At 40.1% G+C, this 21,843-nt stretch overlaps 1 protein-coding gene across 1 annotated transcript; it reads left to right on the top strand.

Annotated features, from left to right (window-relative positions):
* Positions 1–379: 379 nt before the first annotated feature.
* On the top strand, positions 380–20,892 carry LOC121517874 (PHD finger protein 20-like). The gene is made up of 18 exons (XM_041799955.1): positions 380–415; positions 3,309–3,388; positions 3,554–3,725; positions 3,902–3,986; positions 5,382–5,455; positions 5,557–5,773; positions 6,301–6,384; positions 6,607–6,666; positions 6,912–7,098; positions 8,290–8,399; positions 8,486–8,608; positions 8,825–8,911; positions 8,991–9,133; positions 9,343–9,442; positions 10,714–10,909; positions 11,195–11,390; positions 13,071–13,308; positions 14,836–20,892. The coding sequence occupies exons 2-18, from the start codon at positions 3,309–3,311 to the stop codon at positions 14,970–14,972; spliced, it is 2,289 nt and encodes a 762-aa protein (XP_041655889.1). The 5' UTR covers positions 380–415; the 3' UTR covers positions 14,973–20,892.
* Positions 20,893–21,843: the final 951 nt, after the last annotated feature.

Genomic DNA, 21,843 nt, shown 5'->3' with positions numbered 1-21,843 from the left:
ATAAACAATTCTCTTCTAATCCAAAAATAACTTTGTCTAATTATGTTCAAACAGTCTGATGAATTATTTTCCTCTGATGCTCTGTTAACCACCTTTAATGTCTTCCTTAGCCTTCATACACCCTCATTTGTAAGGGGGGTTCTATCCCTGCAAAGATTTATCACTAAAAAAATCTAATTTCGCTGTAGGAACATAAAATAACAGGAATGAACCAGGCCGCGTTAATTTCCTCAGTATTATTGTTTATACAGATCTTTATTTATTAAACAAAGGAACGGAGGAAAACATGAAAACCCAAAACAGAATCCTCCAATCAACAGACGGATAAACAGTAACCAGCTGAGCAGCTCCACTCGCGCATGCGCTCTGCGACCATCCCAGTACTAAAGAGTGCACTGCACAAGTAGCGCGAGAGGTAATGAGGCTTTTCTGCTACTTATTTACTGTTGTAATGATTTTAATGACATTTAGATAGCACGTACGGCTTTGTGAAGGTTTTCGCTTCCATGTCAGTCAAATTTAACGGTCTCTGTGACTTCAGACTGAGCTAGTTCACCTCAGCACAGCCTAAGTGTTAGCCGCGTTAGCTTATCTATTGAAAGTCAATGGAGAGGAGATACAACTCTGTTTAACAAGAAAACCACAATGAATAAACTTTAAACACTTGTTCTTCTCTTTAAAAGTGCAAACGTAGAAAACAGCCGCTCACTTTGGAAGCATTTAGTGAGCACAGATTGGTGCTCTTTGAAGCTAACTGTAACATATTAGCATTTTTAGCTACTGTCATTTATCCGAACGGCCCCCAAAGGGGCGGGACTCCTCCTCTACCGACAGCAGAGACATCCAATTAAAAACAAGGATTAGACACCCCCAGCTGTCTCATAGCCAATCATCTTCTCTCACATAGGAAACACACAGATCAGCATAGACATGTCACAAAAAGGCCTTTGAAGAGTTAATCTCATTGTTTATAAACGGAAGAGTTTTACGTTTTAACACGAACATGTAGACCTCCATGAATAGAGCAGCATTAGTTTAAAAGTTTAAGAAACTTAAGTTGGAAGTTTAGCTGTGACCGTTATCTCGAGCAACATTAGCGACGTCATGTACGTAAGCTGTCATCACGTAACGTGCAGCGGAATCTGTTCATCTTTGATAATTAGTGCATCAAACATGTTAACTGACATGCCTTCATGTTTATTTTTTATTTATTTTTAAATGTCTGCACTGTAAATGACTGAGACAGCTCATTCAGGTGTAAATGTATCCTGGAAAATAAAGCTAATTTTATACACCGCGTTCCACATTATAATGCAAATGATATTTTTCTCTGATTTTCCTAAATATTAATGCAAATGACAGTCAGAATATTTTTCAAGTCATCAGCCGTTAGAGCATAATTCAAATGTTTTTGAACAAACTTCATAATGACAAAAATTATTTTTTTAAAAATAAAAACCTCAAAATGCACTGTTCCACATTATTAAGCACAACAGCTTTTTAAAACATTTTATAGGTTTTAAAGAACTGAAAATGGTCATTTGTAGAAATTGCAGCATCAGGGGGTCATATTTACTGAAATCAAAGCTATTTCAATCAAAAACAGGACAAGTTCCATGTTAACATAGGAGCCCTTCTTTGATATCACCTTCACTATTCTTGCATCCATTAAACTTGTGAGTTTTTGGAGAGTTTCTGCTTGAATTTCTTTGCAGGATGTCAGAATATCCTCCCAGAGCTGCTGTTTTGATGTGAACTGCCTCCCACCCTCATAGATCTTTAGCTTGAGGATGCTCCAAAGGTTCTCAACAGGGTTGAGGTCAGGGGAGGATGGGGGCCACACCATGAGTTTCTCTCCTTTTATGCCCATAGCAGCCAATGACACAGAGGGATTCTTTGCAGCATGAGATGGAGCATTGTCATGCATGAAGAAAATTTTCCTACAGAAGGCACGGCTCTCTTTTTGTACCATGGAAGAAAGTGGTCAGTCAGAAACTCTACATACTTTGCTGAGATCATTTTCACACCTTCAGGGACCCTAAAGGGGCCTATCAGCTCTCTCCTCATGATTCTGGCCCAAACATGACTCCGCCCCCTCTTTGTTGACGTCCCGGCCTCATTTGGACATGGTGGCCATCCACCAACCATCCACTACTCCTCCATCTGGACCATCCAGGGTTGCACGCATTCATCAGTCAACAAGACTGTTTGAAAATGAGTCTTCATGTATTTCTGGGCCCACTGCAACCGTTTCTGCTTGTGAGCATTGGTTAGGGGTGGCTGGATAGTAGGTTTATGCATGACTGCAAGCCTCTGGAGGATCCTACACCTTGAGGTTGGTGGGACTCCAGAGGCACCAGCAGCTTCAAATACCTGTTTGCTGCTTTGTAATGGCATTTTAGCATCTGCTCTCTTAATCTGATGTATTTGTCTGTCAGAAACCTTCGTCATTATGCCTTTATCTGCATGAACCCGTCTGTGCTCTGAATCAGCCACAAATTTCTTCACAGTACGATGATCATGCTTAATTTTTTCCTGAAATATCGAATGTTTTCATTCCTTGTCCAAGGCATTACACTATTTGACACTTTTCAGCAGCAGAGAGATCCTTTTTCTTTCCCATATTGCTGAAACCTGTGGCCTGCTTAATAACGTGGAACATGTGGAAAAGTGCATTTTGAGGTTTTTATTTAAAAAAAAATAATAGTTATCATTATGAAGTTTGTTCAAAAACATTTGAATTATACTCTAACTGCTGATGACTTGAAAAATATTATGACTGTCATTTGCATTGATATTTAGAAAATCAGAGAAAAACGTTGTTTGCATAATAATGTGGAACGCGGTGTATATTATGATAGAAACTAGAAAAATACGGCATGATTTAATCATAAATATTAATTCATAACATCAATAAACTACTATTATGATCACTTGAGGCTCTAATAAAAATGGATTTAGGCTATATTTGGAAAAAATATTATTTTAAAAGCCCTCTCCTTCCTTACAACGTTTGATATTAAATCAGAATTGGAGTTGAGTGTTTATTGCCAAGTACATTTTCACATACAAGCGTTTGACTTGGTATTTGGAGCAGAAACTAATGACAGAAGACGAATGAAACGCTATTGGCTTCCTCTTTACCAGGACGGTCCGATATGACATCTGTAATACCGCTGATGCAGCAGTAGTGTCATGAGCTTCAGCTGTATTACCTGGTAAACATACAAAGATTGATTTTAATGGATAATATTTTCTGGGGGGTTTTTTTGTTTGTTTGTTTTTTGTTTTTTTTTTAATCTTGCTAGATGAAGACTCCTCCGGACAGATCAGGAATCACCTTTGAGGTTGGGGCTCAGCTCGAAGCCCGAGACCCTAAAAAGAACTGGTGAGGACCGTGCAGAAACACAACATTCACACACAAAAATGTAAAATATCTGCCATATTCAGAGGTTTAGCTGCTTTGACCCACACATCAGCTGCTCTGTGTTGTCTTTTTAATCAACCTCTTCCCTCTGCAGTTTTAGAAATTGTCATTAAATCTCCCCCTTAGGTATCCAGCAACTATTGAGAAGATTGACTACGACACGGAGCGAGTCCTCGTCCATTACCGCCAGTGGAGCCGTCGGCACGATGAATGGTTCCACTGGACGTCGCCGTACCTGCGGCCTCTGGAGCGAGTCAGCCTGAGGAGGCAGGGCCTGAATCCTCCGTGTTCACAGCCGGTACGTCACTGTGAGAGTGTGCAGGTTAGACGTTTAGACTCTTTTATCAAGGACTCAACAAAGGGATGATTTGTTCTTAATTTTAGAGTAGTTATCTTTTGTCTGGGCAGAATCTTCCTTTATTCCTCTTCTTCTCTGCTGACTTTGACTTATTTGTGTTTTTCTTCCTGTCCCAGAGGTTTGTTTCAGGTACGAAGGTTTTGGCCTGTTGGACCGACTGCAGGTTCTACCCCGCCAAAATCCTCCGAGTCAACAGGGATGGTGAGGATCTGTTTGATTTTCATACCTCACTTTGGGGTTGTCACAATATGAAACTTTGGTATGATAACGACTGACTGTTTGAAAACAGGATGTTCATTGATTGATGGATGGATTGAACAGAAAAACACACCAAACACTTTCAAGCATCTTTTCTCCCTCAACATGTGAAATTCATCCATGAAAATGGAATGTAGCTTTAATGTTTAGTTCTTATTCCTTAGAGCAGTGGTTCTCAAAGTTGGGCCACAAGACAGGGTCGCCAGATGCCTTTTAAAAATAAAGAATATTTTTGAAATGATATCAAACTGTATATTTTAGCAATTTCAATGAAAATATATGCATGAAATAAGTTAAATGTAAAATAAAAATGTTTAATTAGAAGCTGTGGTGCTAGCATCCTGAATAGCTGTTCCCTTATTTGGTAGCTGAGAAGTGTGTCTAACTGTTCTGAGGATTTTATACTGATAATATCTATTAGTGCCACTGTTTTACCACTTTCCCTACCCAGTTTTGCCACTATCATTAGCAACTTTTCATCAATTTTTGCTCAATTTGGACCCTTCTTTGCCACTTTTTACCCACTTTTGCCACTTTACACCAATTTTGTCTGGTTTTAACTGGTTTTCATCACTTTTTTCCCACCAATTTTAACAAATTTAACACATTGTTTACCCTTTTTGTCAATTTTTGCTTATTGTTGCTTCTGTTGACCCATTATCAGAACTATACGCCCCTTTTTACCACTTTTGACCACCATTTCTGCTACTTTTAAAAATCCCATTTCATCACTTTTTCTACCAATTTTAGCCCATTTTAATCCTGTTTTTAAGAAAATGGGTTTACTTTTTTAAGATGGCTATATACGGAGGCAAAAATGAATAAGAAAAGATATTTGGAATATTTGTTGCTTTGATAAGAGTGGTTATTATTCAAGTTAAATGGATGGATATCACAGCTTAACTTAAACATGGGCCCCAAGTTTGGCTGGGTCCCAGAAAGCTTCCCCCTTATAAGGGGTCTTGCCTGCACACAACTATTCTTGAATGTGCATGTCTGTGTTCAACCACCTTCAGGTCCAGTGGGGGTCCCCGGTCTCTGGCATCTTTATTTTGGAGGCCGTGGGATGAAAGGGTTGAGAGCCCCTGCCTTAGAGGGTTCAGTTTTTATTTAAAAGATCCTCAATTTAAAATAAAAGGCAAATAAGCAACAGGGGATGGCAGGGCGCAGCGATCTGTTGAAGTGCGGCTTGGACGCGCTTCAGCAGAGTTGAAGTTGTAAACCAGCGACTTGAATCCTGAATAGTAACTGAAAGATTTCAATGATGAAATCAAATGTTTTATAGACTTGATCACAGTTCACCTAAACCACTTTGTTGTGTTTGTGTCTCTGTGTCAGACTCCTACACGGTGCGTTTCTACGACGGCGTGGTTCGGACCGTGAAGCCAACCAAGATCAAACCTTTCCAGAGAGTAAGGAATGCTAAATCTTGAATGGTCGCCATTTGATTTTCTTTACCAGCGAGTTCTCAATCCTTAGTGGCTTTTACTGTGTTTGTTTGTTTATCACACAGAAGTCCAGACCTGAGAAGAGCACGGTTGGGAGTGAAGGATGGGAGGAAGGGGAGAGTGGCGAGGAGGATGGCGGAGCGGCTGAGAATGAAGAGAAAAAGGAGGAGGAAGCGGAGGAGAAGGTGACACCTGAGGAAAAGGAAGGAGCCGAGGAGGAGAGGAAGAGGAAGGCAGAACCGTCATCCTCACATCCACCAACGAAGAAGAAAACAGATGATGGTGAGGATCTTCCTTTGTTAATGTAGAGTCTTATCATAGATATACACATGTAGATGCTGCTACATGTGTCTACAGGGGTGCTATTTTAGAGGGGGGAGCTGTGACTCACAGTGAATGTTAGTTTGTAAGTAGATTAAAATATTCACCAACATTTCAGTGTAAAAACTAAAGTGCCCCCCTGTGACAACTGGAGGATGAAATAAATGCTGTGGCCACAAGATATTAAATCCTAGCCACGACATTCGAGGCATGAACAAGACATTGAGTAGATTGTTTAATTAAAAAAAAAAAGGAGTAACCAACAGAAGAGGGCAGAGCTGAGGAGCTTAGCTTTGGCTGTACTTCTCCAAGATGGCACCCCTATAGATGTATGTCAGAAACCCAAAAGCAGCATCTATGTGTGCATATCTAAAGATTCTTGAAACGTGTTGAAATGCATTGTGGATAATCGAACCAAAAGCGCACTGATGTGCGATTTTTAACATTTACAATCATGCTGCTACTGCTGATAATCACTCCTCTTCCAGGTGGCAGCAGTGGAGCTCAGAACGAGCCAATCACAGCTGACTCCACCCAGCCAGCTCCTCTTAACTCCACCCACATTGACAGAGGTAAACATCCTATTTAAGGCCTCAGTTAAAGTGAAGAAGCCTTTTGGGGAAAAGACCAAACGTCTTCAAGAACCTTAATCCAGTCCATTTGGACCAAGATTTAAAAATATTATGAATTTACCTTCTTGGGGGGCTAACTATATCAAACTTTCTTTAGGGGTTGTGTATTTATTTTTGCTCCTGATGCTCTGTAACCTTTGGTTCTCTATTGCTTGGTCTCAGATGTCCTGTTGGAGCGTCAGGCTCACTTGCCAACAACACACAAGTTCAGCAGAGAACCATGTAAGTAAACACATGCTGGCATAAAACTGGAGACAGTAGGGCTCAGTCCAATCTCTGACTATAACCTTGTCCCTTAAACAGAGTAACAGAGGACGTCTCTGTGCTCACTTTTTTACCAGGACAATACTTGAGTCATACGAGCTCCAGAAGAATCCCCCCTAAAGTTCAAAAATACTGTTTAACATCAGTAATATTTAAATGCAACCAGAGACCCAAATTTCTGAGCTGTCTTTGTCTCCTCCCAGTGTATCGTGTGATAAAGAACCAGCCTCCTCCCATCCTCTCCATCGAGCTCGACCACAACCCCTTCAAGTGTCCTGCCGATGGCTGCACCAAGTCGTTCAGGAAGGCCAGCCTACTACACTACCACATCAAATACTACCACTCAGACCAGCAGCTGGACGAGGGAGGTGGCGAGCAGGAGCCACCGAGGTCAGTTTGACTCAGGGCTGGGCAATATGGATGGAAAACTGTGTCTAGATACACTTCCAAAAAAGTTGGGATGCTGTGTAAAATGTAAATAAAACCAGAATGCAATGATTTTCAAACCTCAAACCCATATTTATTCAAAATTTAACATAAACAACATACCTGGTGTTTAAATTAAGACATGCTGATATTTCTGTAGATCAGTGGTTCTCAACCTTGGGGTCGGGACCCCCATGGGGTCGTGAGACACTGAGAGGGGGTCTCCAGATTCCCTAAAAAACTAAGAATTTTTTTTAATTCCACTGTGTCCACTTTACAACAATTTTGCCAAATTTTAACCAGTTTTCATCATTTTTCCCCACAAATTTTAACCAATTTTTGCTATTTAATACTTATTTTTGCAATTTTAAACCCTTTCCATCACTTTTTTCTGCCTGTTTTTGCCATTTCTAAACCAATTCTTGCCACATAAGCCTTATGTTGCCTCTATTGACCAATTATTACCACTTTTAACCCCAGTGTACCACTTTTTTGGCCATTTTTTTCAATTTCAACCACATTTCACTATCTGATTTGCCCATTTTTGCCAGTTTAACCAACTTCTGCACTATTTTGCCAGTTTGTATTAATTTTCTTCCCATTTCACCAGACTTCTGCCATTTTTTTTTGCCAATTTAATGCCTTTTCAGCCACTTTTTAATTCCTTTTTACCACTATATATGCCCATTTTTGTCTTTTTCGTTTTTTTTTTTTCCCATTTGCTGTTCTTCTAACCCATATTTGCTGCTTTTGGGATTGAATTTCACCACCTTTTCCACCATATTTTGCCATGATAAGAGTGGTTATTTTGTCAGGTTAAATATAAAATATGGATATCACAGCTTAACTTTACAACAGACCATGATTTTGTTGACCTCCATGGCCCCCCAGGTTGGCTGGGCCCCAGAAAGATCACCCATTTATCCCCCCTTATGGACGGCCTTGTCTGCACATGACTGTTCTTAAATGTGCATGGCTGTGTTCAACCACCTTCAGGTACAGTGGGGGTCGCTGGTCTCTGGCACCTTTATTTTGGGGGTCGTGGGCTGAAAAGGTTGAGAGCCCCTGCTGTAGATCAAGGTTGTCCAAATGTTTTATCTTCTTAAACACGATGTGTTGTTAAAACAATCAAATCAAAGGTTTCTGCTGTTTTAGGAGGAAGAGGTCGTCATCCAAAGGAAGCGATGTTGTCTCTGAGAGGAGGAGCGAGGACCAGGACAATATGTGTCACCATGACGACAGAGAGCAAGGCACCATGGGAACAGGTAGGACTGAGTCTCAGATAAACCCTCACGTCTTCAATCAGAGGTCAGAGGTATGAAAACCTTTGATTCTGTTTGTCTGTGAGCAGAGGTGAAGAAGGAAGGAGGGAGGGAGAAAACAGGTGGTCTGGACAGGAAGGAGAGGAAGAACTTCCTGAGAGTGAAACTGAAGAAGAAGAAGAAAAAGAAGAAGAAGAAGAGGAGTCACTCAGGTGGGAGACTCTTTGTACATTTAAATAAAAACTAAAAATGCTAAGTTATCTTTATCTTTTAGACTCAAAAATCATCATGATTGAGTGCTTGTTTATAATGCTGTAAGCTGTAATCATCAAGATTAAAACAAAAAATGTCTTGAAATATTCCACTTTTATGAGATTAATCTAGAATATGGAAATCTGTGTCTTTATTTATGTTATTTCTTCCTTTAGGTCTCTTCAGCAGTGATGACGAGCTCTCAGACCAGCCTCCGATCACGCTGAAGTTGTCCACTGAGCTCCACAACTTAAGCTCACACGGTAAGAAAGCACACACCTGTATCACTCAGCTCTTAAATCTTGCGTAGACGGCTCGTCTCTGACCTCGTCCCTCTTTCAGTTGACGACGGTAGCGACTGGTCGACGCTGACCGCAGAGAGTGGAGAGGACACACCCTCTTGGCCTGTTGCTATGGATCTGGAGGAGTGCGAGGTGGTGAGGTGTGTGTGCGAGGTGGATGAAGAGAATGACTTCATGATCCAGGTGAGACATGGAAACACACTTTAGTTTTTACAGGTAGTCAGAAGAAGGGAGGTTTCTTTATCTAAGTTCAACTTTTTCCACCTCTGTGTGGACTAAAGCCGAGGCTGGAGGTAAAATATCAGTCACCAGCTCAGTTACTTAGGATCATTCCTCTGTCCTGACTATAAATCGATCAGTGATTGATCATTGTTGTTTTTGTGTGTCTGCAGTGTGAGTCGTGTCTCTGCTGGCAGCACGGTACTTGTATGGGGTTATATGAAGACAACGTCCCTCGTAACTACATCTGCTACTACTGCAGGCACACCGCAGGTACCTATAAACCACTGCTCAACAGAAACCGCCTACATTATAACACCTCTGGTTCTTGGAGTAAATGATCCTGTTTCAATCTTCCTTTGATGTTTAAGAAAATCCTTGTATCAGTATTTTAAATTCTTTAACCATGCAGCTACCTGAATACGATGTAAAACGTGATTAAACACAAAATCAGGGTTGGAAAATGAAGAAACGTCAAAGGGAGGAGACTGCATACATAATTTTCACACTAGTGTAATAACTGCATATCCCACAATCCACCACGATTCCCTTATTTCACTGCAAAGCTTTTCAAACTTAAAAAACATACGTCAACCTTCTTTCTACGTGTTTATATAGCACAGTGTGTGTATTCTGATTGTTTGGGTGATGAAAGGAAATAGAGTAAAAATATAAATCATTTTAAAGAACTAGAAAGATATGATCAGTAGATGGAAGAGGAAAGACTGTGATTGAACTGTTTCTTTTTATTTGGTAGCGCTGAGTGGATAACTAAGTGATAAACAAACAGGAGATTTTATTTTAGAAATTTTTTTTGTTTATTTAATTGGTTGGCAAATCTGCAGATAGTACTTTTTAATACTGGTTGAATAGAAAATATAGCATTTGATGATTTCTTGTATTGATATGAGTTAAAAGTAGAAAAGTGAGAAGGAGGTAGGAATGCATCCATCCATCCGTATATCCATCATCCATCCACCCATCCATCCATCCAACCATCCATCCATCCATCCACCCACCCATCCATCCATCCATCCATCCATCCTTCCTTCCTTCCTTCCTTCCTTCCATTGTTTGTTTATCTCTAGTGTATGTACAGGTTTTGATATTATGATCTAGTCATCATCAGCCTCAAACAGACAAAGTTTCTAGGGCCAGTAAACATTTCCATAGTAACAGCAGGCTCCACCAATCAAAGACATGGCAGTGACACTCTAGGATTCTGGGTAGTGCCGTTCTTTTCTTCTTAGATCATGAATAAACCAAGATTTTCTTTAAATGAGTCTGATATTATACAAACTTTTGTCTTCTCTGTGACCATAGGTTGTTGTTTTACACTTGGTAAGCTCTTGTTAAGTCTCCATCAGGTGATTATTACATCAAGGTGGAAAATGAACAGGATTTTTACTCTAGTGGCCACATTGTACAGCTCTTTGACAGCTGCTGCTGTGTCAGTTTCCTCATACAGTCACAAACAAAGAAGAGAACAAACTCCTGCATGTGTCTCTTCCTGATGTGTTTGTGATTTCTTTAACTCTCTTCAGGTTGGAGGCGGGCTCAGCGCTTCCTGTCGGAGCCTGATTTGTTGATATCAGGTCACATGTTCGGCCTGTCCTGCGTGAAGGAGAACTACTCCGAGATTAACGCCTCCAAGATCTCACACACCAGCCAGCTGCTGGCACATACTCATGGCCTCAATCAGGTCCTCAGCGGGCTGCAGCTCAAAATCAGCCTGTTACAGTGAGTGATGGTCATGGCAGTGACCCGGGCTGAAACCATCATCTTTCTGGCTACTTATACGAAATGTGACATCTGATTGAGTATGAATTCATATCATGGCACTTTGTATGAGAGACATCTTTAGATATTCATATGTTTACAGTCTTGGTTGTACTAATCTGCCCCATAATGCACTGCAGCTCTTAGTCTATCCATAGTGGAGATATTGGACTAAAATTTAATAACTTTATTGTAATATATTAAATTCTAGATTCAATCATTTAATGTGTTTGTCTGTACACGTAGCTCTCCATCACACCCTGACCTGCAGCTGTGGAGGTTACCATGGAGACGAGAGGAAGGGCAGAGGCTGACGTCCAGTCCAAGAGGAGAGATTCCGCTCTGTTATGTCAGCAGTGAACACTGCTACCAAAAACCTGGAGCATCATGGGAAAAATCGGAGACAGCTGCAGTGAAGCAAGAGATGGACTCTGAACTGAAGGTAAAAACGACGCTCAAATCTAAGTGAAAATAAACAAATACAAGCAGAATTTATCAGCTGTTTGCAGTCATATGATCCCGCTGAATGTCAGATGCGGTCAGGAAGTGAAGAACAGCAGTTAGGAATCAATGTGAATGAAGGAATGTTAGTCTGTTAAAGCTCTAGGTGGCCCTGCACACTCCAGTTACCTTCTGAAAATGTCTACTTTCATCGGCTATGATCCCTACACTTTACAAAAAGATTTACTTGGAGAGGAGGGGATCTATATTAATGACTTAGTCCTGCAGAGCTCCTACTACACAGCTAGACAGATAAAGGGAGACAAAAGTCTAGAGGAGTCTAGGACTGAGCTTCAAGGCTAGCTGAGTCACTTTTAACAATTTTTCTCCCTCGTTTTGTCCAAAAAATAAACTTTTATTGGAAACTCTGTTACAGTATTAAGTAAATAAAAGTTGTGGGGTACTGGTTGGATCGGAATTCATTATTATAAGCTTTAAAGGATGAAATCATCAAAGGCAAATGACAGAATGTTGGTGAAGCTAGGGATGTTGGGGCCTTTTTCCCTCCATTTTTGCCAAATACTAGGCTATAGTTTGCAACTTTGGGAAAAGTGGATGGAAATGATGGAATGTTTTATAAACTTTAAAGGATGATAACCTCTTCAAAGGTAACGATGGAATGTTTAATTAACTTTAAGTGAGGGTTTCCCTCAATCCTCGCCAGTTCCAACTACTTTTCCAAAAGTTACCAACAGAGGAAAGTCAACACAAGGGAAAGATTGTTGGTATTTTTGTTTCCTTTTAATTTATATTGTAAAAAGCCAAAGTGGTACCCAGTAAAGAGCTATTTGGAAGCCAAAAGACAAATTACTGAGCCTCTTGGCTGAGCCAAAGTATCCAGATCTCTAAAAAGAGACTGATTTCCCATTACAATGAGTGAGGCTAGACAGACATCAGCTGTGGAAGCACAAAAAAGATCATGGTTTACTGTGATAAACTGGACTACAACAAACCAAACCGCTTGGTAGAAAAGGCCTTTATGTGGATGTTGTCTGACTCGCCCCTACAGACTTTGGAGAGTATTGCTGCTGCACATCCAAGTGCTCCTTGCTGCCTCCAGTGTGGGTTTGTGTGTAGAAAATAATGGGTACAATCGAGTTCAAGACAGTCTGGCTGCAGACCGTACATCTCAGATGGCCTAATACACTGACTGCTACTCCACTTGTCGTTGTTCTTATATAAGAGGGTTGGCTGGGCTCCTCTAGCTATAGGACATGACAGGCATTGGATTCTCAACATCCCTGAAAATGAGGCCATGCTCTCCTGATTCTTTATTGGATTTAAATAAAAGTGAAATCAATTGGTCCTTGAAATACAGTCATGTTATTTGGCGGTTTATATAGTACCATTGGAGATTATAAAAGGACGCATAGAGTCAGTAGGTGTAGTTAAAGGAAAACAAAGCCTTTATTCAGAGACACAAAGACCTTTAGTAGAGCAGCTCAGAGCAGGATCCTGCTGTTGCTATGAGACCACATCTTCTACCAGTTAGAAGCCCATTCTGGTTAATGTGGAACTATTTTTACATGCTGGATCTCTGAGAGTGAGAGCTGAGGATGGAGATATCTTTAAAAAAAAAAAAAAACTGTAACAAAGCATGAATCTGATTCTGTTTTTACAGGAAGTAAAGAGCGAAGATGTCGACCAGGAACTGGCCGACGTCACTGCTGAAACACATGCTGTGGCACACATCGACACTGCCAGAATAAAACGAGAAAATAACGCAGACTGCAGCGTGCACATGCTGGAGCCTCGAGCCGTGTCTGTGGCCGCGTGTCAGCTAAACCTGCAGGAACATGTCGAAACTCTTCACCAGCAGATCAGTGCCCGGATGGACGTCATAGAGAGAGAGCTGGACGGTAAAACACTGAAGCTTGCTGAAGCTTGGGTTGATGGGGCCTTTTTTCCCTCCATTTTCCCATGTAATAGGCCACAGTTGGCAACTTTTGTAAAAGTTGGTGATGTAGAGAGCTAATTCCACTGTTTTGTATACTTAAAGGTTTACTTTCTGTTCGTTTTGGTTTATGAACTTTTTTAAATTAACTTTTATGGTTGACATCATCTTCAAAGGCAAGGATGGAATGTTTTATTAACTTTAAAGGATGATATAATTTAGGCAGAGAACAGAATGTTGGTGAAGCTGAGGATTATGGAGCCTATCCCTCCGTTTTTGCCAGATAGTAAGCCATAGTTGTTCAACTTTTGGAAAAGTAGATGAAACTAGTGAGGAGCAAGGGGAATTCTTCACAGACTAGTCGGCTCTAGCCCTTAACTTACACTGGATCTGTACCTGGTCCATCACTTGCTTGGATTTGTCTCTGTTTTGTCTGTTCATGTGGATCTTTTAGCCTCAACCATGAGTCAATAACCTATTCATAAATAAATGCGCTTTTTCTTGCTCTCCTGGCCTTTTGACTACAGGCTCTGCTAGGCCCCATTGTGATAATTTATTGGTGTAGTGTAGTGAAATATGGTCTGGCATTTGTGTTGCATCAACACAGAGTATTTTATTCTGAAATTTAACTGGTTATTTTAATTTGGTCTTGGCAAAACTTACTTCAGTCTGCCCCTTGCTGAATTTATGTGTACTAGCAGAGCTCAAGCATATATAGAAGTCCAGCGTATCTGCTGCAGAGGTCTATGGAGGGCTGGAGCTCTGATAGAGCTGAGACATACCACAGCGGACTGGTAGAAGCACTCTGACTAAAACTGAAACCTGTCTGCTCCGCTGCTGTGATGGAGCGGAGACAGACTGAACACAAAGGTGGTGGGATTTAGGGCTAAGAGCTGACTCCTGTTGGAGAGGCGGTTTCCTTTTTGTCTCAACTAGAAAGTCTGACCCTTTAAAAAATACCTTACACTTTAGTGACCCACTGAAAAGGGCTCCAATTGGTATCTGAATGTCCAAACAGATGATAACGTGACCTATTATTCACACGCTCACAAGCTCATGTTCTTTGTTTCAGTTAAACAAGCTGAAAACAACCAGTCACCATGTACTGTATGAAGTTCAACCCTGCTCTGTTTACTGTGTGTGGATCAATATCCATGTCCATGCTGACCTGATTATTCAGACCAGCCAGACCTGGTCAATAATCCATATTCAGTTTTCTGGGTGCTGGATTAGCTCAGTTTGTGAAGCAGGTGCACATATACAGAGGCGATAGTCTCTGATACCCTGGTCACAGGTTTGTCCTGATTTTAGGGAAAACTTTTTTGACTGAGACTCATTTCTTTGACTGATGATAAGACGACAACTACAGGACTGGGTCTCGAGGAAGAAACATGTCAGATCAGTTTTCAACATTGTTGCACAGCAGAGAGGAGAAATTATAAATAAAAATGTCGATAGTTAAAATAATCTTTCTCTCTGTCTTTCTTGTCAGTCTTGGAGTCCTGGTTGGACCACTCCGGTGAGCTCGAGCCTCCCGACCCTTTGTCCCGCCTCCCACAGCTCAAACAACGAATCAGGCGGCTGCTGCGTGACCTCTGCACCATGAAACACCTCTCGGTGTGGCGCTGAAACGGATCAGTCGGTGAACTTTGACCCCACTGAGTCTGTGCTGGATGAAAGATGCTGACAGAAAGACCAGTGGCGGTGAGAAAAAAACGACATGGACTCAGCAAGAGTGAGTGAGAAAACTGTGGTTTCCTCGCAGACACAGCACAGCCCCCCTCTCTGGTGGAGAAGACCAGAGAGGATGGTACCAGCTCCTGACTGAACGCTGTTTTCAATCAGTGCCAAACAGGCGTGACGACCAGATATTTGAGTTGATGGTCAGCTGTTGTCAGGACTTGTTTTTCTGATAGGAAAGCTTTAGTTAGCACTGACATGAGGCCGATGGTGTCAGTAGACTCTGACAGAAAGCAGCTACGCAACAAAAGGTTGGCAACATATTAGCGATGAGACATTGCCAACATGTTTGTGCAGTTTAGACCGTGTGCTCGGATTGTTTGCAATTTTTGATGGATTTATTCCTCTCCTATTCACCTCATTATACTGTCCACTAGTAGAGCCAAAATTAGCTTTTTTTTCTACTTGCAGTTAATCTCCTGCTTTATTGTCCCTTTCTTTGGTTAATCCACGTCAGCGTCTCCCTGCAGCCACAGTGATAGAAAATACCACTGCTCTTAATGTGTCATTACCTTTAAAAAGTCAAATTTGTTTTTTGAGCGACTAAAGATAAGAGAGCAAGCAGAATATTAGAGCACAAACAAAGAAAATCTAAGCACAAGAAGGCAGTTTAGAGCAAAAAGGCAGATTCTTTTTTTTTTTTTTTTTAGATTTATTTTCAGCATTTTTGTGCTTTTATTTGATAGAGGAGGACAGTGGATAGAGTCGGAAACAGGGACGAGAGTGGGGAAGAGACATGCAGTAAAGGGCCTCAGACCAGATTCAAACCGGGCTGTCCGTGTGCATGGGGCGCAACTTAATCCACTAGGCCACCTGTGCCCCACAAAGGCAGATTTTAATGGAAAGTTTGAGAAGTTTTGCAGTAATGACTCCATATTTATCTAAAAAAGCAGGTCTGTATCCAAACAGGAAATCAGTACCCTTATTTTAAGCCAGCAGAAAATTTAAATTAAACAATGGCAGCTTTAAATGCTAAATAGTGGAAATGTGATTAATCACAGTTAGGTCCTAATATTAGGTTTGAGCTTGGCTGTACAGTGGAGCAGTGGTTAGTGCCGTCTCCTCACAGTGAGATAGTTTTTAGTTTCCCATCAGACAAGACCTTTCTGTGTGGAGTTCACATGTTCTCCTTGTGCATGCGTTGGTTCTCTCCAGGTGCTCCAGATTCCTCCCACAGCCCAAAGATTGTCATGTAGTTGGTGACTCTAAATTGCCCGTAGATATGTGTATAAATATTTGTCTCTCTATGTCAGTCCTGTGATTGACCGGCCACCAGTGTAACCGCGGCCCAGCAACAGCTGGGATTAGCTTCAGCCCTCTGCAACAGCACAAATAGTAAAGACAGTGGTTGGATAGAGATCAGGGAGGCTCTGACTCCACACTCTTTAGGATTATTTCAACAAATAAACAACAAACTTTGACAGACTTCAAAGAAATTAATGGATATTGCTGTGTGTTTTGGGACTAAATGTTAAATCATTTCTTGTCTTTATTACCAAAACACATGCAGACAAACTCCTGCAGACTTTCAAATTGCACAAATATGTTGCCAACATTTTAGTACTGCTCCATCTCTCTCTCTCTCTGTCGGCAGCTTTGGTTTCAAATATGACTGAAGATTTGATGTTTTTGATTTAATCTTTGGTGCTTTTTTGATACTATTGTTCATTAATATAACAGATTGTAGTGTTTTAAAATCTGTATTGAAAAGTACTAAAGTATTCGACCACCTGAACGTGGAGAGGTTTACTCTGACCGAGGAGATCGATGGCAGAGAAACACAAGCTCGGCTCTTTGGAGGAAATACTGACACAGAAATGAAAACTTTACGCTGATAAGTGCATGTTTGCACTCATAGTTCGGTATCTCATCGTACGACGGCTGTCTAAATCCTTGGTTCTCAACTGGTGGGTCAGGACCCAAAAGTGGGTGGCGAAGCCATTTTCAGAGGGTCGCAGATGTGTGCCAGGGAAAAAATATGTAGCAAAAATTTTTCCAGGCGCTTTTATTTTGAAGGAGAGGTCTTCATGTCGTTGTTTCATCACAGCTTTTGTTTTATCTCACGACCAATCATACATTTTTAATCAAAGACCAAAACAGCATATAAGAGCCACTCTAAGAAATTTAAAACAAAAGGAGTATCTGTTAGCTTTAGAAAAAAGAAGTCAGCATCTTCAAGACAGTCTGGCTGAAGACTGCATCTCCTCCTCTTCCTTGCAGACTACCATGATAAGACGCTGCCTCTGTCAAGATGGAAATACAGGCTAAAACTTTCAAAATAAAAACAGATTAAATTTCTGGTTTGGGTTTGGGAAAGGGTTAGGATACTAAAAGTTAAAAGTCAAAAACCAGACCTGCAAAACCTGATTAAAAAATGTCTAATTAAGCCGAGTAAGCAGTCAGCCTCCATGGAAACACTGTAACATGGCTAAAGTTAGCAAAGCTAGGTAGCTAACGTAGCTGAATCTAAAGCTACTAACGTTATGTTAGCTACTTAGGTTACATAGCTAACATAGCTATGTAACTAACATAGCTAAAGCTAGAACAAATAAAGCTACATTAATTAATGCTATATTAGCTAATGCTATGTTTGCTAAAACTAGACCCATTTTAGACGTCGTTAATATGAATGTTGGCTGACTTAATCTTTGTTAGCTTTAGCTAAAGCTGACGTAACCTCATTGGCATATGAAGTTATGTTAACTACATAGCTAGGGAAGCTATGTTAGCTAAAGCTAACAAAGCAAAAGTAAACCACTCTTTGCTGAACTACTTCTAAAATAGCTCTGTCCATAACTTAATCCCAGATTCAACCTCTAAACAAACCAGATGATAATGATAGATTATTCTGTCCTAAAATCCTGAGAACTTCCTTATCGATCAGTCCCAGTAAAAGTTTTTTTGACTAGATCCTCAGTTCCAGGAAAAACCTTAATCTGGTCTGACATTCTTCCATGCTGTCAGCTGTTTTTCGACATCAAAATGTCAAAAAGTTTCAAGTTTTGTTTCTTGTAAATTTACAACTTTTAAACTTGAATTTTTTTTATTATTATTAAAATTTTTTTTTAGACATTATTTGAACATGGTCCAAATATGCCATTCCAAGAAATACTTGGTTATGATTGAAAATTTTAAGAAACCAGGGTCGTGATTCAGAGATAAGGAAAGGTGGCAGTGGGTCCTGACTTTGGACCAGTTGAGAACCGCTGGGCTAAATAAACTGTAGAAAAGACAACGTATTTAGTTCCACTTTTACAGAAATGTATAAAAACGATGTTTGGTTTATAAGCTTTTACTCTGTTTTTGAGCACACTTTTCTCTTTTTCTAAAGTACTTCTTTGTCAAACTTTTAGGTGAATTCTTCCACTTTTCTAGATTTTTATGGATGCTTTTATTTGTTTCTGACTTTAAAAGAAGGAAATGTTTTTGAAGCTTCTCTAAAAGCGATATATTAGCAGATGTGAGAGTTAATTCTTAACCTTGGGAACAAACAGAGTGTGTTTGTTAATATGTAGTTATTCATCTGCGTTTCACAGGCTCTAAGACGTGTTTCTACGACTTTCTGAAGAACATTTTCACCGCCGTTAATAGAAATATTCCTCACTGCTGGTGCTTACTGAGTATTTTGACTATTTCTTATTAAAGCCGTTGGCAGTGCGAGGTTAACATCAGTCTACTAAAGACACCAGTTCTTACATAATCTTTCTTTAAAATGTACAGAGATCACTTGTTAATAAATTCCTCTCGACATACTCCTTTTTTTCAAGGCAAAGACAAATTTAGTCTGTCTGTCCTTTCAAAGAAAATTTTAGCGCTTTAATCGAAGTTGTATGCTGTGTTAGAGAGAGGTGCTCTCCAGCAGGATGCATGTGATTCTTAGGGTGCTTTTCTCACCATAACACCTACAGCAGGTCACAAAGACAACTGAATAGAAAAATCCCAAATGTTCAGTGGCCTGTTTTTATTTGTTTGTTTATTTTCTGTCTGAGCAGAAAATCAAAAATGCAAACAACACAACTAGAAACGTTTTTTGAAAAATAGATTATAAAAAAAAAGCTTTTTCCAAAATCTTGATGAATGTTGAAAAGAAAAACAGTACATGAAATAGATCCAGCCTGTTTTTCTGTGTAATGTCACCAAAAAAATACAGTGATATTTTTAGTGACTGATTAAGGCCGAAAATTTCATATTGAGACGCTGTATGGAGTCATTATTGTTGCAAAACTCCAGAGTGCATTTTAACATTTGAGAGATTTACATGGATTTTGGGCTCAGATGGTTCTTAAAGGTCACATATTTTACCCTTTAAATACAAGTTTATATTAGTCTCAGAGGTCCCCAAAACATGGCTGTGAAGTTTGTTGCTGAAAAAAACACTCTAGTATTTGATCTTTGCATGTCTAAAAACACCTCTGCTTCAGCCCTGCTCAGAACGACCTGTTTCTGGGGGTTTTTCTCTGTGCGTTGAAACTTCCTCAGTGCTAACTTTGATCTCCCTAAGAGAGTCACGACATTAGTTCTCACGTCATCTCAGTTGACTTCAAGGCCCTATAACTCCTACAGACTCCATGTGGGCTTTAAAAAGTAGACATATCATTCAGCTATTTATGTGGGATTTTCTTTGTGATAATTAATATTAAAGTTTTATGAAAGTTTGTTGCTCTCAGACTTTTACAATGTGTGTTTATGTGGTAAAATGTTGGGATTCTCTCAGTGAGATCAAAGCAAATGTTTCCTGGAGATCAGCATAGCAACAACGGGCAGATTACATTTGATTGGTCCATCCTCTACCTGTTTCCTACTGATTGGTTCATCAAAAAAAACAAAGAACATGTTTCAAGCCTGCAGAAGAAGTTTCGTACGTGAACAAGAGAAAAATCAACTTGTGTCTGATGATTTGAGGGCATGTATTTAGAGCACAAAAAAATGTCAAATCAAGGAGGCAGCTCAGAGCACAAAGGCAGGTTTGAAGGTTCTAAGAACGTTAAAATGCGCTGTTGAGTTTTGCAACCATAATGACTCCATACGGCTCCTCTCATCCATCCTTACGTCAAAAATATTTTTAAATATTTCTCACATATATCCTCTGATGGAAACTGACATCTCCGTGTTTTGAATAAATGACCCCTCTATTGAGATAACACCTGCTACTAGAAAACAAACTATCTTGGTTAATGGAATTGAAACATATTCTTTCCCCTCTTTGTTTATCTGGTCGTCTTTTCAGACGTGATAAAAACAGTTAAAGATGTAAATATGTTAAAGTAAATGTTTTATACATGCTAACTGTACAAAGCTGTAGATTTTTATTTTGATAGAAGATTATTTGGTCATAAATAAGCTGGACTGTAAAAAGCTGTTCTGTCGTTTCACGCCGAGGTCAGACGCCACGCGCCAGTATGTTTATTATGATGGCTCATTTTATAACTACCTTCAGGACTAAAAGGAGCCAGGGCAAGGCTTCATCTGGATCACCACCTTTGTCATCTCTTGTTCCTCCGCTGAGCTCAGACCCAGCAGAGGCATTTTGTCAGGAAAAGCCAGGAGGAGCTTAAACGATGTTTTGGCGTCCAGTTTGCTTTTGACTCCACACGTCTCTTTTTTCCATCCTTTTTCCATCTGTCGTGTTCAGTCTCTGGCATCATGAAGCCAGGGATGTTGGGGGTGGGGATGTCACTGACATGATGGAACAAACCTGAAGACTGCTGGTCCAGGGTTTAATCCTGCCAACGGCGAGGAGTCTGACCTCGACATTAAACTGAAATGAAACATGAGGCATCGTAAATGTAATTCTCAGTCTGATAACCTTCTGATTAAACCTCTGCTTTAGGTTTTATGGTGTCTTCATTCTTTCAACTTTGTAGGAAAGCTTCTTCTGCTTCTCAGTAGTGATTGTACAACCTCAGTTCCAAAAAAGTTGGGGCGCTGTGTAAAATGTAAATAAAAACTTTCAAATCTTATAAACCCATATTTTTTCACAATAGAACAGAAACAACATATCAGATGTTAAACTCAAACATTTTACCGTTTCGTTTAAAGGATGAGCTTATTTTCAATCTGATGGCAGCAACACCTCAAAAAAGTAGGGACAGGGCCATGTTTACCATGGCGTAGCATCCTCTCGTCTTTTAACAACAGTCTGTTGATGGAGTTCTGAGAGAAGAATGTTGTCTCATTCTTGTCTGAAAGCCTTAGCCTCAGTCCAGAAGACTACTCTTATGTTGTGTGTATTTACAAGTTGAATTCTGACATTACCTCTGATATTTCCAACAGACTTCAGCTGTTTCTGTGTAACACAGATAGTTCACATATATATTTCTATTAGTCACAAATTATTGACAATATGTTTCTCTAAGTGTATTCACTTGGTTTTATGAATGTCTCAGTGTTTGTTGAAAGTCACCAGGCTCTGTTTTTATTTACATTTTCATATGTCCCAGCTTTTCCGGAAATGTGTTTGTACACAGGTCCAGAGAGACAGATGGTCTCTGTGTTTACGGGCCAACACCACTCTCCCTAACTGTGTGTGACCCTGCAGTCCAGGTTATCGACCAAACGGCTGCTGATGGATTTTCTGGAACGTTGTGCCGTGTCTGTCCATTAGTGAGTTTTATCCAGACGTGATTTATTAAACTAGGTTAACAGGAACTTTGATACAAACATTCTTTGTTCCAATATCTAAAAAATAAGCCAGTTATTTTTGATTTATCTGCTGCTTTCTCTTGATCACAGAGGACTTTACTGGTCAGAGTACAGTCAG

This window comes from Cheilinus undulatus, linkage group 11 (genome assembly GCF_018320785.1).
Source record: "Cheilinus undulatus linkage group 11, ASM1832078v1, whole genome shotgun sequence".
NCBI classification, from domain to species: Eukaryota; Metazoa; Chordata; class Actinopteri; order Labriformes; family Labridae; genus Cheilinus; species Cheilinus undulatus.
Note: the sequence above shows the minus strand (reverse complement) of the source record. Positions and strands in the feature narration are given on the sequence as shown.

What these genes read in the sequence shown, in the direction of transcription:
- LOC121517874 (XM_041799955.1), top strand. Translation starts at nt 3,309, where the DNA reads ATGAAGACTCCTCCGGACAGATCAGGAATCACCTTTGAGGTTGGGGCT. An exon ending in CGAGACCCTAAAAAGAACTG is followed by an intron (nt 3,389 to 3,553) that starts GTGAGGACCGTG and finishes TCTCCCCCTTAG; the next exon opens with GTATCCAGCAACTATTGAGA. An exon ending in AGATGGACTCTGAACTGAAG is followed by an intron (nt 11,391 to 13,070) that starts GTAAAAACGACG and finishes CTGTTTTTACAG; the next exon opens with GAAGTAAAGAGCGAAGATGT.